The 17979-nt window shown below is 36.0% G+C and overlaps 1 protein-coding gene across 2 annotated transcripts in view; it reads right to left on the reverse strand.

Moving 5' to 3' along the window:
* Nucleotides 1–1973: 1973 nt before the first annotated feature.
* ITGAV (integrin subunit alpha V) overlaps nt 1974–17979 on the reverse strand; it is an 84861-nt gene continuing 68855 nt past the window's right edge. For both annotated transcript variants that reach the window (XM_045841044.1, XM_045840977.1), the window contains exons 20-30: nt 17726–17873; nt 17103–17195; nt 14875–14954; nt 14429–14509; nt 13824–13929; nt 13047–13205; nt 12303–12416; nt 6855–6968; nt 6650–6757; nt 5908–6030; nt 1974–5653 (exon numbers count right to left, since the gene is read on the reverse strand). In XM_045841044.1, coding sequence (XP_045697000.1) covers nt 5558–5653; nt 5908–6030; nt 6650–6757; nt 6855–6968; nt 12303–12416; nt 13047–13205; nt 13824–13929; nt 14429–14509; nt 14875–14954; nt 17103–17195; nt 17726–17873 — 1222 coding nt within the window. In that variant the 3' untranslated portion in view covers nt 1974–5557. The remainder of the gene's footprint in view (nt 5654–5907; nt 6031–6649; nt 6758–6854; nt 6969–12302; nt 12417–13046; nt 13206–13823; nt 13930–14428; nt 14510–14874; nt 14955–17102; nt 17196–17725; nt 17874–17979) is intronic.

Here is a 17979-nt window from a genome sequence, read left to right on the forward strand (position 1 = left end):
TTAGCACTAATCAACAGATAGAGTAGAATTGCAGGACACAAAACGAACATACAAAATTAGTTGTTTTTACACACTATCAATGAACTATGTGAAAGAGAAATTAAGAAAATCCCATTTACAATAACATTAAAAAAAAACCTTAGGGGAACGATCTGTACACTGACAATAAAACACTGATGAAAGTAATTAAAGACACAGATAGATGGAAAACTATCCCTTGCTCACAAATTGAAAGACAAATATTGTTAAAATGCCCACACTCCCCAAAGCCATCTACAGATTCAATGCAATCCCTGTCAAAATTCCAATGGCATTTTTCACAGAAATAGAAAAATGCATAAAAAAAGCAATCCTGAAAGTCAGATGAAACCACAAAAAAAAAGTGAGTAGCCAAAGCAACCTTGAGCAAAAAGAACAAAGCTGGGAATAGTACACTACCTGATATCAAAACATAATACAAAGTTCTAGTAGTCAAAACAGCACGGTAATGATATAAAAATGAGTATACAGACTAGTGGAACAGAGAGCCCAGTAATACATCCACACATTTATGGTCAGTTGATCTTTAGTAGCCACTGGAGATCAGAGATCCACAAGTTTCATGTGAATAGTGTAAAAGCAGAAATACTGCCAGTTTGGTATATAAACAGAGTACAAAAGAAAAAGCATATTGGACCCATAAAATTTTACCAATACTCAGCTGCAAATGTGCTCTGTCAGGGGGAAAAAGATGCCTCAGTGTGGACCCATGAACCGCAGAGAATTATTCACAGAACTGTTTGACACCGAATGGAGTTTGCCCAGCTAGATTTTAACACTGCTTGGGATCAGTGGCCTCTTCTTTTTTCCTTCTTTAAATCGGAACGTCTATAATTGTTATCATATGCCTTTCCCAGCATGTTATGTTGGGAGCAGGTAACTTGTTTCTTTAGTTTCACAGCTCCACATATGGGGAGGACCTGCACCACCCAGGACAGGCCATAACCCAAGCCTTACTCATACCGAATGTAGATGATGAGACTGGGGGCATTCCAGTCAAGGAGGTAAGCCCCTTCTAACTTGGAGTTTCCAGCAGTGTGGCCATGGCGTGCATAGACAATGTTTTCTCTTATCATCCTGTTTGGAGCTCACTGAGCTGCCAAAATTGTAGGTTGCTATTTTTTATCAAATTTGGAAGCTTTTTGGCTTTCAATATTTTGACCCATTTCCTCTCTACTCCCTAAGACTCCTTTTGTACCTAGTTAAATTGTCCTCTGGGTCATTAAGACTCTTTTTAACAATTTATTGAAACCTCATTTTTATTACCAAGTGTATCATACATAACAGAGTGTATAGAACATATAGATTTAAAGAATCACTAAAAAAAATCTACGTGCCCACAAGCTTGAGAATTTTTATTGTATTCTGCCGTTACCATTTATCCCCCTTATACCCTCTTCCACCTCCACCCCCTCTAACCCATGACCCCTGCAATCACCACCCTATTGTCTGTGTCCATGAGACCTTTTCTTTTTTGCTCAGTCCCTCCATCTCCACCGCAACCCCCAACCCAGAGCTGTCAGCCTGCCACTTTACCCTTTATTAACAGCATGGACGCACCTGGAGAGCATTATGCTAAGTGAAATAAGCCAGTCAGTGAAAGACAAATACCTTATGATCTCACTCATATGTAGAATCTAACGAACGAACTTAACTAACAAGCAAGATAGAGACAGACTCATAGATTATTTTTTAATTCCTTCCTTCCTTCCCTCCCTCTCCTCTGTTCTTCAGTTTGGATGAATCCTATTGATCTGCTAAACACAGTTCTTTGGTGTGACGTTTTTTCAAATAACTAACACTTTTAAGAATTCAGACATTTAGAGAGGTGTTCATCTCACTGAGGTCATCCTTTTGGTGCATCACTGTTTGCTCATGTGAATTAAAAACAAAACAAAACAGTATCATAAGCAAGTACAGTCTCTACACAAAAGTGGCACCATATGCTTAAGTTTATTGTACAGTCACAAGTTACACTTTGGGTACTAAGAGAACATCGTACCAGTTTTCACAAATTCAAATTAAGTTAGCAAATGACATGTTTTAGAACACATTCATTTTATGTCTCACCCAATGTGGGTGATCAGAAGAGAAGCTAAATCAAGAAAGTCTATGTTACTTAGGTAGCGAGCTAAATTGATATACACAGTTTCTAAGTTACTTCAAGAGATTTCAAAGTGTTTCAAAACTAATAGGGAACAGTTCATGTTCAGCCTGAAATAAAATGTAGAATGTACCTTTTAGGAGTAAATAACTTCATTTGTATATCCATAGTACAATAGAATCACTTCTTCCTGCTAACAAAATATTAATAAATCTCAATTTAGATTAGGCTTACTAAATGAATAATGGCTTGGAAATTATCTGGGTTTGGTAACATTGTTATATTGCACTTGAGAACAATGACAACAAAAATGAAAGATTTGGTACCTCTCCAATGAAATTCATTATATTTCAGAAACTACAATGAAATACAATCATTTATGCATGCTGCTTGTCCCCAGGTTTGTCATTCCAACCAGCCTGCTGACCAGTTCAAGGGACAACTCTCCAAAACACTGAGTACAAAGTCATTTCATTCACTGTTTTTGATCCTATATTCAGTTTTCAAATTTCACATTTTTTCTTATATACTAAACAACAACATAAACAAGCTATCCAAGAGCGCAAACAAGGTGGCACTGAGCCGGGCCATGGCCACACACAGGTGTTCCAAGACAGACTCGGTCTCTATCATGTTTGGCACTACACTCTGCAACACAGGGATATCCACCAACTTACACATTCTGCCTGCTGGTCGCATACACTCTACTTCTGCAGCATAAATCTCTCTCCGGGTCATGACTCACTATTGAAAGTCTTCCACAGCCCTCTTAAAGAAGCCAGGGCAGTCTCTTTTCCTAATACCTAAATTTTCTCTTTATATAAATATAAGAGTTAATGAGAATTTACTATCACTAAGTAGTTTCACAACACAGGTATAGTTGTGGCACTAACATTTGGATTGTTTTACACTTCAGAATTAAGAACTCATCAGAATTATAATAATAATTACTCAATCAGAATTATAATAATAATTAATTACAAAAGAAGCATAAAGGAAAGAAAATGTAAGAATGTCTCTCACACAAAGGTTTGAACATTTCATGAACATGAAATGTTTCATAATATCAATTCTCAAATAAATGCCTATATAAGAAATCAACAGTATCAATATTACCAATGTCAAATGCATTAAATATTCTCTACCTCACTTCTGTATTTTTAAACTGAATTACATTTTAAGTATTTTATACTCAAAACAGATATTAATTTGCAATAAATCACACACTAGTATCTAAAATATTTGAAAGTTAAAAGTTTTTATAGGGTTATTTGTTTTGACATTTCAACCAAATATATTCACATGCTACTTTAGGGTTAAAAGAATCCAAACATTTTCCTCAAAGAGTAGGCTTTTAAAAGTATATTTCTACCATGTGATTTTTTTAGAGATATAAATTTTTCATTAAAAACCTATTATTGCCTAAGGCTACAATTCATAAAGGCAATTTAAAACATCCTGTTAAATTCCAATGAAAACATCCTATCTCCTACATAAGACTTTACCTTGAAATAAAGTCCATAACGGAATAGATTGTGCAATAGCAAACTTTTTTGTGAGAGAGTAAATTTCTGTCCAACAAGAATTTTCAGGAATGACTGCCAGTCCATGGGAAAACAGGTAAGGTGGAAGTCATCACGAAATGACTTAGCAATTGTCTGGTGGGAGGCTTTAGGATACTTTTTTCTTAACAACATTTTATATTTAATGGTTATTGCATGTGACTATGATCTCTTAAGCTACTGAAAAAAATCTATATTATAAAATCTTTTAATTTTGAAATTCACTAAAGCTAAATACAGGGTCTTGTCAAGGTTCTAACTTGTATAACTCACCTAATGTGCCTCTATTTTACTACAGCCACTTGTGCAGGGAATTATAACACAAGACGTGGCAAGATAAATTTCAACTATTTAAGGGAAATATTTATCATTGCCTAATGAAGACAGCAGTTAAAAAACTATTAAACTCTCAATTTCTAATGTATACCATGATGTAATTGCACAAAAATAGCTGTAATTAATAATCCCTAGGCTTTGAAGGACTGTGAATAAGTCACATATTCCTCTAAAAACTCATCACCCTACAAACATATAAAAATACAATTTGCCACCTGTGCAGCTTTTATTAAAAAAGTTCTAGAAAAGTAATTTATGGTAATAAACCTAAGAAAGTTTTAAAAGTTTCCAATAAATTGAATTGCTTATAAAAGTACCTTTTAAAAGTTATTTTGATAGCTGAGACTGGTTTTACACATTACACTTTGCTCAGAATGAGGTAATATGCATGTATGTGATATTATGCTATTGCTACCTTAAGAATTTCAATTCCAAGGATTTCTCATGGGGTGTAGGGGTTGGATGCAGATTCCTGAATTTATAAGGATTCCTCATTGATCTTGACCTGTTCTCAGTAACAGTTTTGGAACTATATATTTTTTAAAAAAACATATATAGGAAGAAAATAAATTAACCTCCACTAAAAACTCTTGCTCTAATCTAAAAACATAGTATTAATAAGCAACTCTATCAAAGAACTACACATGTAGTTTTTTAAAATACAAATGCTTATGTTTTTGTATTGTAAATGGCTGGACTAATACAATGGAACAAATGTACTTTGGAAACGGATTTTCAACTCCATATGGCTTTAAGCATCATGATGTTTAGCTGAAATTAAGCTATTACACAAAAGAGGCATTTCTGATTTAAGAACTAATTTTTAGTATAGGTTCACTTAAAGGATTTGGAATAAGCTTAAACTTAAATAATTAAAATGTAATAAAGGGGTTATGGATTAAATAAATAAAAATTTAATATCATGTACCCAAACATCATATTAAAACAAAATAACTATACCTATCTATTACAGGAAAAAGTTTTGGTGGAGTCAGTTTTTTTTTAAGTTTGCCATATAGGTAATATTAAAATGCAAGTTCATGGAGGTATAAAGTCTTTAGTAACTTGAAAACTCAACTGTAGTGTGTTGTGTAGTAACATTAAGTACCTGTACAAAAGATGTGGGTGCTAAGGTCCAAGCATGAATTGCTTTAGAACAATAACAATAAAACAACAACAAACAAAATCCAACATACAAACCAGAAACAGGAATTATAGGAGGTACTATTTTACACAAAGTGGTAATTCAGGCACTACCTGTCTTATATACATTAAAGAACTATCACTTCAAATTTTATTATGTAAATACCTAAAAACACAAGTCAGTGGATGTGTATTAAATGTAAGTCTGAACTAATTTATAAAGAAGTTGACAGATGCTCTCCGTTTGTGGTCAATACCAAAGGGCACCGTCAGCAGTAAAGTCTTATAATTTCAGTCCTCACGAAGGAAACTGACATCTATGACGTTGGTAATTCTCATGGGCCAGGATGTCACATAACTTAAAAAATCACAGTTAAGTTTCTGAGTTTCCTTCACCATTCTCATGAGGTTGAAGCTGTTCCCTTTCTTGTTCTTCTTGAGGTGGTCGAACACGTTTAAAAAAGCCCATCTGTCAGTTAAAGAAAAACTAATATTATTGCCTTATCAGTGAAGAATATTAAAGATACTCTATGTGATTATATTATCACCAAGAAAATGTCTTCCTTCAGATAATATGTAATGCTCACCATGCATCATCATCATCATCATCAAAGACCCCTTTTCTCCTTCCCTTCCTTCTTTTCAATTCTTCTTTCTTGCCCTCCCTTTCCCCTTTTGTCCTGCTTCCTCCTCCCTCCCTCTCCTCCTAAGTCCATTACTTACCCTGTGCATCACAAACACCAAAACAGCCAGTAACAACAATCCTGCTAGAACTGCTAAGATTATTACCCACACAGGCACGGGCATGGGTGCTGGCTGAATGCCCCAGGTGACATTAGTGGTAACCTGTTGTGGGAAAAGAAGGTTTTGCATTTTAAAAATAGTTCACTGACTTACTCAACAACTATCTGAATGCCTACTACTTTTTATTTTAGTGACATTTACATTATTTTCTTTTCCTGCATTTATTATTACATATCTGGCATTGATAGCAGATGCATACACACAAAACTCCCAACAACAGGTGAACTTCCGGTCACCTGTAAAGTATTTTCATATAGTTTAATCCAGTTTATGGATTAAACTATATGAAAGTTTATTGGACCAAGATATGTTGGTCCAATTTTTAATCCTCAAGTTAAAGATCTTTAAAATGCCTCCATTTCTTGCAGTTAACTTCCAACTTTCTAACTTACTGAGAACTTTCCAAAAATTGCCCTCTATAAAATTCAGTAAATATGAAGAATCTCTTACATAGGACAGGATGGTAAAATAAAAGCTCAACCTTTAATAATTCTGGGATGAGGGAGTAAAATAATATTAAATTACATTATAATACTGTCAAATGACTCAATTACTTTAAGTTATTAAAATAGTTAAATTGCCATTATTTAAAATAAATTAAAAGTTATCTATGACATTCAACTGAGCACATTTATTCCATTTCCCCAAATCAATGACTTACTAATGTGGAGTTGAAGATATCCTCAATGGGAAGGTTCTTATAAGGAAACTCAATGACATTAAATGAAGCAGATGACTTCAGAGAGTATGAATGATTCTGGTTTTCCTTCTGTATGGAAGTAACAGTGAAATGATTTCCTAAATGTAAGACTTTGTTTCTTTGAAAAAAAGGATAAGTTCGCTAAGTACTGCATCTGACCACTTACATTCATAAAGGTCTCGGTCCACAGCAGAGACTTCACATAAAGGATTGCGCTCTTCCCTCTGTCCAGTCGCCCAACCTGGCAGGTGATCTTCAAGCATTCGGCAATCCCACAACCCTGCCCAAACACGATATTTACTGACAAGAAAAGGTCATTCTGTCATCTCTTCAACATTTGAAAATTGGACATTTTACTCATTTCATGTGAAGGCCAAAGCAATGACCCAGATTCTTTTGCCTTGTAGGAATAATATTTAAAATGAAGAGGCTTATATTAAAGTCAGTGAATGATTTTTGTTAAAAATAAGTTGGTTTTAATGTAATTTGTTATAGAAGGGTAAGATCGATAATATTAAATGATGTATTTTTATGGCTAGAGCTCAACATTCTTCTGAGAATCTATGGTTAGATTCTCAACATTTTGGGCAAACTCAGAACATGGTGACTTTAGTAAGACATAAAAATTAGACCATGATATCCCTGTTAAAAAGAAAAACAGTGAATCTTTAACAGTTATTTCATGTAAAAATCAAGTGGCATGCTGATGGTCTTTGCTACATTCAGTCTTTTTAGCAGTAACTTGAAGGCCGGCAGCCAAGGTTAACTAATATTCACATCTATGTGCTGGCTAAACCGCATTAGACGTGTCACATGCATGCAGCTCCCAACAATGGCATCTAGTAAGTGGCACCTCCAGTTTGTGACCAGGAATACAGAGGCAAGCTTTCTTGAGCTGATAAAGGGCACCTATGAAAAGTCTACAGCTAACATTACACTTAATAGTGAAAGAATGGATACTTTCCCCTTAAGACGAGGAACAAGACAAAGATGCCCACTGACACTTTTATTCAGCATTGTTCAAAAGGCTCTACCAGTGCTATGAGGCAAGAAAAAAATTAAGTAAAAGGCATCCAGATTGGAAAGGGAAAAAAAAAAAAATGAAGCTATCTCTATCCATAGGTGACAGGATCTTATTTATGTAAAACACTATAGAATCCACAATCAAACTATTAGAGCTAATAAACAAATACAGAAAATGTACAGAATACAAGATTAATATACACATGAATTTCTATAGCACTACAAAATCTGAAAATGAAATTAAACAATTTAATTAAACTGAAATTAAGAAATCTATTTAAAATAGCATAAAAATAATAAAATATGTAAAGTAATTTAACCAAGGAAGCACAAGACCTGTACACTGAACATCACAAAATATTTTTGAAAGAAATTAAAGGAGACATAAATTAACATGAAGATATCGTGTGTTCAAGATCTAAAAGAGCTAAGATGACAATATTCCTAAATTGGCAGATCTAATAAAATCTTTGTCAAAAATCCAACTACCTTTTTTGTAGAAATGGACAAGCTGATCCAAAAATTCAAATGAATGTATATATGAATGTAAATTTATAAGGGACTCCGAATAACCAAAGCAACCTTGACAAAGAAGAAAATGTGGAGGACACACACTCCGCAATTTCAAAACTTACTGAAGAGCTACAATATTCAAACCATTTGGCACTGGCATAAGGATACATGTGTAGATCAGTAAAACAGAGCTGAGAGCCCAGAAATAAATCCATACGTTTATGGCCAATTCATTTTCAACAGGCTGCCAAGACCATTTAAGGGAGAGAGAGATGTCAACATAGGAGCTAAAAGTATAAGACTTAGAAAACGTAGGTGTAAATCTTCAGGACCTTGGGTTCAGCAATGGTTTCTTAAATATGATAGCAAACGTACCAGCAACAAAGAAAGAAATAAGCTTGAGAAAAGAAATATGGACTTCTTCAAATTAAAAAAATCTGCATCAAAGGATAAAAAATTTGCATCAAGAAAGTGAAAAGACAACCCCATAGAATGAGAGAAAATATGTGCAATCATAGCTCTGAGGGAGGAGTACCCAGATTCTATAAAGTGTTACAACTCAACAGTAAAAGGCAAACAAGTCCATTTTAAAATGAACCAAAGATTTAAATAGACATCTCTCAAAAGAAGATATACAAATGGAAAGATGCTGAATATCATTAGTCCCTAGGGAATACAAATAAAACAATGAGATACTAGTTCACACTAATGAGCTTGACTGTAAAATAATATGTTTTTAAATGCCAACAGCAAGTGATAGTAAGGATGGGGAGATACTGGAACTGCTATACATTGCCAGTTGGGAATGAAATGCTTTATGACCCAGAGACTCTACTTCTGGGACTGTACCTGAAGAAACCTGATACACTAATTCAAAAAATTATATGCACCCCTGTGTTTACTGCCATGTTATTTACAATTGTCATGACTTGGAAGTACTCAAGTTCCCATCAGTAGAAGAGTGGATAAAATAACTATGGTACATTTACACAATGGAACACTATGCAGCAGAAAGAAAGGAGGAGCTCCTACGCTTATGCTTAAACATTATGCTCTGTGAAATAAGCCAGTCAGAGAAAGACAGATAACATGATTTCACTTACATGTGGAATCTAATGAACAAACTGATCTAACAAGCAAAATAGAGACAGACTCACAGAGATCAAGGCTGACAGCTCTGGGTAAGGATGGGATTTGGAGGGTTTGAGAAAAAAGAAAAACAACTCACTGACACCGACAACAGTGTGATTATTGTGGGGGGCAAGGGGGTGGGTGGAGATGGTACAGGGTATGGGGGCATCAATGGTGATGGAAAAAATACAATAAAAAATGAACTATTAAAAACGACTAAAGTAATAATACATTCTACAACACAGTGAACCTCAAAAACATCACGCTAAACCAAAGAAGCCAAACACAAAGGGACACGTGCTACATGATTTTATTTACACAGAATGTCCAGAATAGACCTATCCTTAGAGACAGAGAGCAGATTAGTAGTTGCCATGGGCTGGAGGGAGGGGAAAATGGGTAGTTTAACAGGTACAACATTTCTTTTTGAAGTGATGAAATGTTCCAGAATTCGATAATGATGGTGGTTGCATAATGTGAATACACCAAAAATCACTAAATTGTGCACTTTTGAAAAATGGTGACTTTTATGTTATGTAAGTTTTATCTCAATTTTTTTCAAAGGTGTAATTCTGTAGGAGGATAATGAGTACAGGGTCCAAAGGGAGGTGGGGGTAGAAAGTAATTTCTATTTCCCATGGGTTGGTCAGGAATGGCCTGCTGTGCTCTGTCAGTTACAGACAGCAGAAGGAGATGGACAAGTGAGCCACGGGGGTATCTGGGCGAAGAGCAGTCCAAGCAAATAGGAGAAAAAATTTTGAATCCTGGTGGTAGAAACATGCTTGGGGGCTGTCTGTCCAAGGAAAGACAAGATATCAAAATGGGAGGAGCAGAGTAAGAAGAGGAAAGACAGGCCTAGGGCACAAGAGTCTCTATCATCTAGGGCTTAAAGGCTTTGCAGGTTCTGATGTTCTGAGATAGGCCCTGATGTGACCTATAGCTTCTGTGGATTGCTGTGGCTTCTGTGTGGCAAATAAACTGCAGTGGGGAAGAGGGCAAAATATGGACTCCAACTAGAGGTTGGGCAATAGTCTGAGTGAGAGGATGGTGACCTGTTAGGTTGTGGCTGTGGCAGAACTGGTAAAAGGGGCCAGATTCTGGATATTTTTAAAGTATATATTGACAGAATTTGCTGATATACAGGATGTGAGGTTTAAGAGAAAGACAGGAGTCAAGCATGATGCCCAGGTTTTAGACAGAGAATGAACTTGGTATCACTAAAATGTGGAACACTACAGAAAGAGCAGAGTTGGAAAAAGTCAAGGTTATGTTCTTAGAATTAAGTTTAAGATTCCTATTAAGAGGAATTCCAGTAGGAGGTTGAAAAATGGAGTCTGGTGTTCAATACAGAGGATCAGGCTGAAAATATAAATCAAAGTCATGCACACAGAGGCGGTATTTACAGCAAGAGTGCGTGAGATCATCGAGTGCAGCAATGTGTGACAGAACCTTCAACAATGACAAGATCATCAGCACAGAGATACCTGCATTTCCAAAATAGTGGCCACTGGCCACATGTGGCTACTGAACCCCTGAAATGTGGCTGGCATCTATAACGCTGGACAGCACAGATCTAATGAATAAATGTAGGTAGTGCAGATAAGCAATGTAAGCCCGGGAATACTCTAAAGGCCTGGAAATGGAGATTAGGAAGTAACCAGTTGTGGTAGGCAGAGAACCAGAAGAGAGTGGTGTTCTAGAAATGAATGAGGAGTGCTTCCTAAAGGAAGAGGTGATTTATTGTGCAAAATTGCCAAGCAGGTGATCATCAGCAAAGAACTAAGAAGGACCATGGAATTTGCTAATGTGAAAGTAACTGGTGACTGCTAATGAAGATAAACACTCTACCAGATTCTCTGCTAGCAGAGGGTTTGCAGAACTATTAAGTTTCAAAAACTTAACTGGTAAGCTACCTTATAACACTATTATCATTATATAGGCTAACTCAATAGAAGTTAATCATATACATATGTGCACATATACACCAGCAACAAATGATTGAAATAGACAAAATCCTAAGAATCCCAAAACACCAGTCAGAAAGCATATATGCACCTATATGTTCATTGCAGCATTATTTACAATAGCCGAGATCTGGAAATAGCCCAAGTGTCCGTGAGTAGATGAGTGGATAGAAAAGCTGTGGTACATTTACACAATGGAATAGTACGTGGCTATTAAAAAACAGGAACTCTTACCCTTTGCAACAGCATGGGTGGACCTGGAGAGCATCATGCTAAGTGAAAGAAACCAGTCAGAGAAAGACAAATACCATATAGTCTCATTTAATGTGGAAACTAATGAACAAAATAAAGTGAACAAAATGGAACCAGAGGCATGGATACATGGAAGAGACAGCAGACCTCAAAGGGGTGTGAGGTGGAAAGGACCGGATGTGGGAAGTCAGGAGATCAGCCAAAGAACAGAGATGCAGGGCACACACACACAGACAACAGTGGGATGGCAGCCAGAGGGACGGGGAGGCAGGGCCCGGTGCCAGTGAGCAAAGGAGGGGGAGGAACTGGGGGACATCTATAACAGCGTCAACAATAAGAAAAAAAATAATAAAATGAAAAAAGTTAATCATAATGCGAATTATTCTTATAATGTATTTTTGTTGAGGTCTCCAGGATTTTCCTGCAGTACTGCACTGAAGTCTCAAAGATTAAGGTGAGACCAGGAGAGAGGCCAGTTGAAGGACTGCAGTCAGAACAAAAAGTTGGACCATAAAATATGTTTGTTACTGATTTACCAAGATAGATAATTTGAAGAAAATCTGGCATTAATTTGACTAGGAACAAGAAAAGTTAAGAGAACTGAATGGTATAAAAATATACGTAGTCCTTTCAAGCACAGCTGTTGTTATTTTTGAAATGTACTTTGGCATCAGTTCTATCATCACATATTTTTAAATGTTTAAAGCGCTTGTTGTCGAAATGACACTTACCAAAGCGTGAACACCTCCTTCACCCTGGGTGAGATCCCGCTTAGTGACGAGATGGTTCCGGCCACCTTGCCCAGCAAGGGTGTCATTCTTCTCCGTTGTTTGTGAACTTGAAACCTAGGATTACATTAATAAACTAGTGGTAAATAATAACAGCAAACATTTTACATTGACATTTTCCCATAAACTGTTATAAGTAATTAAAACACAGTGACTGAAAATCTGACATAAACAGAAAACCCACTACTTAATATATATGGTGAAAAGCAGACAAAATAAATACGAGCCCTGAATATGGAAAAAAAAAAGTTACCTATGCCTACCCATGATTTTTCTCCCCTTGCCCAGTCTAGGGGAGACACTGATAAAACATACTGAAAGAACCTGAAATTTCATAGGATACATCTGTGAGAAACGTCAATCATGAGTATGTATTTTTTGTTTTGTTTACTTAACTTTCTGTAGTCCAATCTGTGTAAGGTATGTGCTAGGATGGAGATGACTATATATCCTGAAGTACACAGAATTCCACTGAACACCACAGAAATATATGGTTCACCATGACTTCATAGAATCAATCCTTACTCATTACAGAAATAAACCATTTAATCCTCAGTGTACCAGTCACAAACTAAAATATTTTGCAGAATGGGTTTATGGATTAAAATACTTGTTTTGTTTCATGCATTTCTTTTGTCAATTTAGGGGGAAAAATATCATAATGAAGAGCTGCCATTATGCCATTACCTTAATTCTCAAAGGGTTGATCTCCACATCTGAAGTGCAGTTCATCGGCCCATCAATATCGTACTGGAGGATGTACAACAAGGTGCTATTGTTGTATTTGTAAGGCCACTCAAGATTTAGCATTGCCTTGCTGAATGAACTTGGACCGTTGTTTCTCAGCTAATGAGAAAAAGCAAATGTGAATCCTTTGGGCAAAAATCGATGTTATAATCCTTCCCCTGGATCAACTTCAGGGATCATTAGCAACAGTATTTGAAACAGCAGAGTTTCCATAGTCACTGTAACACGACAGCATGACTGTTACCAGGCAAAAGAGATCAAACTCAGTATGTGCCTCAAGCACAGGGCAGTCTGTGTTAAGGTGAAAGTATAAATGAAAGAAGAAGATATGAAAAGTTATTGGTGAAAGACGGCATAGAAAGTTTTCTTCCCACGGAAACAAAACTCTGATGATCTGCTATAAGTGTTTTCAGTTTTTAGTCAGAACGGCTAAATGTCCATGTGAAGATGAGCAATGACCTATTGCTTTTATTCAAGTAGAACTAGTTGATTTTAAACAACAATTTGTATGAACTGTTTTCTTTAACCTCTTGAAGTTACTTGTCTAATAAAAAGGAACTTGCATATAATAGGGGAAAAATTCAAAGATCTCTCTGGTACATAAACTGTGCACAGTTTACGTAAAAATTAAATAGACTTGTCTTTTAAAAGCAGCCTATCTGCTCCTCTCCTTATTGGCTTCCCACCAGGTAGCCGTTAAACCCAAGAACCGCAAACCTCATAGATGTGCTGAATAACGGGCCCAACGTCTTCTTCAGTCTCGGGGTTCTCCTTATGCTCCCAATTTGGTATCGGAAGAAAGATGTGATCAGGACTTGAGACTCTAAACAATGACCAAAGAAAACCTACCATGAATATCAAAACGGTAGGTACATACAGTCAGTTCATTTCCTAGAGTACCCCGTATCCAAATGAATAAAAGCTGAACTAATTTAAAAAACCACCACATAGTTAAAAGAAAAAACCTACACATGTGTATGCACAAACACCATTTATTGATAATCTATTGTAATAGGTGATTGTCACTATTGATTGATGTCAATTTACATAAAAGTGCAATACACTTATTTTTCACCTACTGTTGCCATGTATGGTTTATTTCCAAAGGATAACCAAATAAATGCTTGGGGCTTAGAACATACACTTAGAACATTCTTTCTACAGAATCTACTGCTCTACTAAAACCAGCACATTAAACATGGAGTGCCCACTATCCAAAAGTAGCTAGGAGGCCCAGGAGTTACTTTTAAAAAGTAACTACTTTTTAAAGTAGTTTATTTAAATCATGAGAAGGAGATAATCCCCTGGATAATCATACTGACCCTCTTATCTCAACAGCAGCTAAAACAGCAAGGTCAACTCTATAAGATACAATTGGGCTTACTTTGTCAAAAAGATTGGAGCTGAAAAAGAAAAAAAATATATATTTAGGAATGAATTGAACACAATCATCAAAATTAATACAGAGGCAAATGTAGTGATGCTAAAAAAACAAAAGCAACAAAGAAATAAAAAAAATAAAATAAATATTTCCATTAGCAATATTTCCATTTAATTCCAAGAAGATGGTCAAGTTTTACTTAACTTTAAATTTTGTTTCATAAACTCAAAGCTGACAAAATTATTCTTATGACATAAACAATGATTTAAAAATGGTATATCAAGTACTGAAATCTTAGTCAATTCTATTCCATTTTAAAATATATTGCATGACCTACTTAGGGCAAATATTTTAAGTTATTATAAATGAAAAAAGCTGTGTTTATACCTCTGGATTTGTAAATCGAACTTCACAGAGGTGTCCATCTCCGACTGCTGGTGCACACTGAAGCGGAGGCCCGCTAAGAGCTGAAGGAAGAAGAAAAGACGGTCATGTTGGTTAAAACAGTGTCTAATTCGTGACATTTCTAATCCAATGTCCAAATAAAAAAAGAATGTCCTAAACAGGGTTCTTCTGAGCTTACAATAAACTTAAAATATTCTAACAAAGATAATTGAATGGGATCTTTCTATCAAATCTCTCTTAAGATACCCATAATGGAGTCTATTTGACAGCAGATATTAATTATATCTCTATATAATATTCATTATCTTTCCAAAAAATGCAAAAGTAAGTGCTTGTAGATTCAGTAAACAACTGCACACAATGACTTGGTTACAGGAAGCCGACAACTGAACTTGTGTTACCGGAGCGGGGAGGAAGACACGGCTGGTGCATAAGAGTGGGAGAACATGACTAAAAAAGGCATACATAGGACCAAAACCAGGATTTCTCCCCACCGCTCACAACCCCATCAACACCAAGCATCCTAACTTCTGCAGGTGGAAATATTTTAGAGAGAACAACTGAGTTACAAGATAAGGGAAAGCAGGCTTTTGGGATCATATAAATAACACATGAAAAGGAGGACTTCGAACTGCCTCCCGCTTTACAAAGCCTGGAGCTGGCCACTTGAAATAAACTGGAATCATCCATAATGAATGCGCTATGAGTGGAGAAGCTGGAGAGAATGAGAATATGAAAAATAAAAAGTATGTTCAACTCGTTAATGAAATATTGTGTTAAGTATATGTGGAAAAATGCAATTCTAGGTACTCTGCTCAAGTCCCATGACCTAAGAGCTAATACATCTAGAAGTAATGACTTTTAATGGAAAATATGCTTACAGAAATATGGAGTATTTTATTTGGATTTGAAATGTATTTGATATGTAACACTGTGTAACTTTAAGGTGTAGAGCATGATTTGATACATTTACAAACTGTAATATGATGGCTTTTGCAGTGATAGCACCTCTAATCATGGCACACAATTATCACTTCTTTTTTGTGTTGGCATAACTAAGATCTAGTCTCTCTGCGAGTTTGATGATGGTAATACAGTATTATTATCTATATTCACAGTACCATGATGAGATCTCTAGGACTTGCTACTAGTTGCAAGTTTGGATCCTTTCACTACATTTACTAAGAGGAATGGTGTTTAAGAGTAAATATGGAATATTTAGCCCCATATTATCACAGATCTTCAAATTACCAATATCTAGGTTGACTGAAAAAAGTAACAAAATATACTGCCATTTTTCCTTGATACTGAGAATTCTGTGATGAATACAGAGTAGGGCAAAAGTAGGTTTATAGTTGTGAGTATGCAAAACACTGAGTTTAACCTTGTATTATTATTTATTATTGTATTTTCCATACAAATAAGTGTAAACCTACTTTTGCCCCACCCTGTATTTTGTTGACTGTTTGGAGGATTGGGGAAGGGACCCGTGGAGTGCTTCTCTCAAGCTCCTGGGCTAACTTCCTCCGGCTCTGAAGGGAAGCCTGATTGACCACGAGCTGCATGCATCTTGATCCTGTCCAGGACAACCATGAAGGTTTCAAATTAATGAGAAAGTCTATTTCACCTAAGAATGACAGTCTTGGCATTTGTCCAAGTAGCTTTGAATATTCATTAAGGCATTCGTTTAAAATAGCAAAGTTACCACTTTAGTCCTTAAACCACGTTTTCATCCATTTACCAAAATGAGGGGAGTGTGCAGACCAGTTTATTGAATACAGTGTAATAGCACAACCCATTATTTTAGCGTTTTAGTCTAAACTACACAAAACACTCCTAATCACTGCATTCTAAATTAAAACCAATTTAAAGTTACTATTTTAAAGTGTTTATTTAAAAAATTAGATGAACAAACCCACAGAAAAATGTGCTACTTTCTTTCCATTTAATTAAAATATCTTACTTCGCCCCCGCTGGTGTGGCTCAGTGGATTGAGCATAAGCCTGCAAACCAAAAGGTTGCTGGTTTGATTCCCAGTCGGGGCACACACCTGGGTTGCAGACCAGGTCCCCAGTGGGGATGTGTGAGAGGTAACTGGTCAATATTTCTCTCACATCAATGTTTCTCTCCCTCTCTTTCTCCCTCCCTAAAAATGGATAAATAAAATCTTAATAAAAATGAATAAAATAAAATAAAATAAAATGTCTTACTTGAGTTCCAGCCTTCATTGGGTTTCCAAGATCACATACCACCTGGCGGGTGTGGTTTTCTGTCTTAAATGCACAGGAAAGTCTTGCTAAGGCCTTTAACAGACAAAAATAGATTAAAAGGAAAATTAATTAATTACCAAAAAATAAAAAAAGCAGAAGCCATAAGACTAAAAGGTTCCTAGACAATGTCATGCAGTTGGATATTTAAGTTTCTTGATTTACAAAGCAAATACATCTATTTGAGTAAATGGCGGGGTGAGGTAAGGTGGAAGCCAGAATTCTGTACAATTGCCACATATAAATGCAAAAGTATTTCTGAAAGATCCCTTGAGGATTCAGATACATAACCATATTACCTCTGACAAATAATTTGATGGACAGGCTTAGACACTTTATCTGTCTGACCTTGTTTCGGGCACTTAGCTAGCAATTTTAAAAACGTCATTATCAATGCATTATCCAAAGTATTAGGCTTGAAAGGACTTATGTAAGAGAGGCACTCTACTGTCTAGCAATTCAGCCTTAGATAGAATGGCTAAGCTTGCTCTAAATAGGGGAGGAGTCTATTAATATTAATGAGACCTATGAGTGTGTTTCGATTTTTAAAGAGGCAGCTTGCTTACTTCACTGTTGCGGACAACCCCGATGAAATCAGCCTGAGGTGGGATGGAGACAATGAGCTCAGCTTCATAGGCACCTTCTCCTTGGTTCTGAGCCTTAACAATCAATGTCAGAGGGTTGTCGTCCCCAACATAGATCTTCTTTTGATCTCTACAAGTGAATGCAAATCCAGTCAATGAGAAAAGGACTGCAGGGAGATAGCATGATTGTTCAAAGAAACGATATAAATACACAGACAACGCTGACATCAACAGTG

The sequence above is a fragment of the Phyllostomus hastatus genome, unplaced genomic scaffold, assembly GCF_019186645.2.
Source record: "Phyllostomus hastatus isolate PE091 unplaced genomic scaffold, TTU_PhHast_1.1 phas_contig_1, whole genome shotgun sequence".
NCBI classification, from domain to species: Eukaryota; Metazoa; Chordata; class Mammalia; order Chiroptera; family Phyllostomidae; genus Phyllostomus; species Phyllostomus hastatus.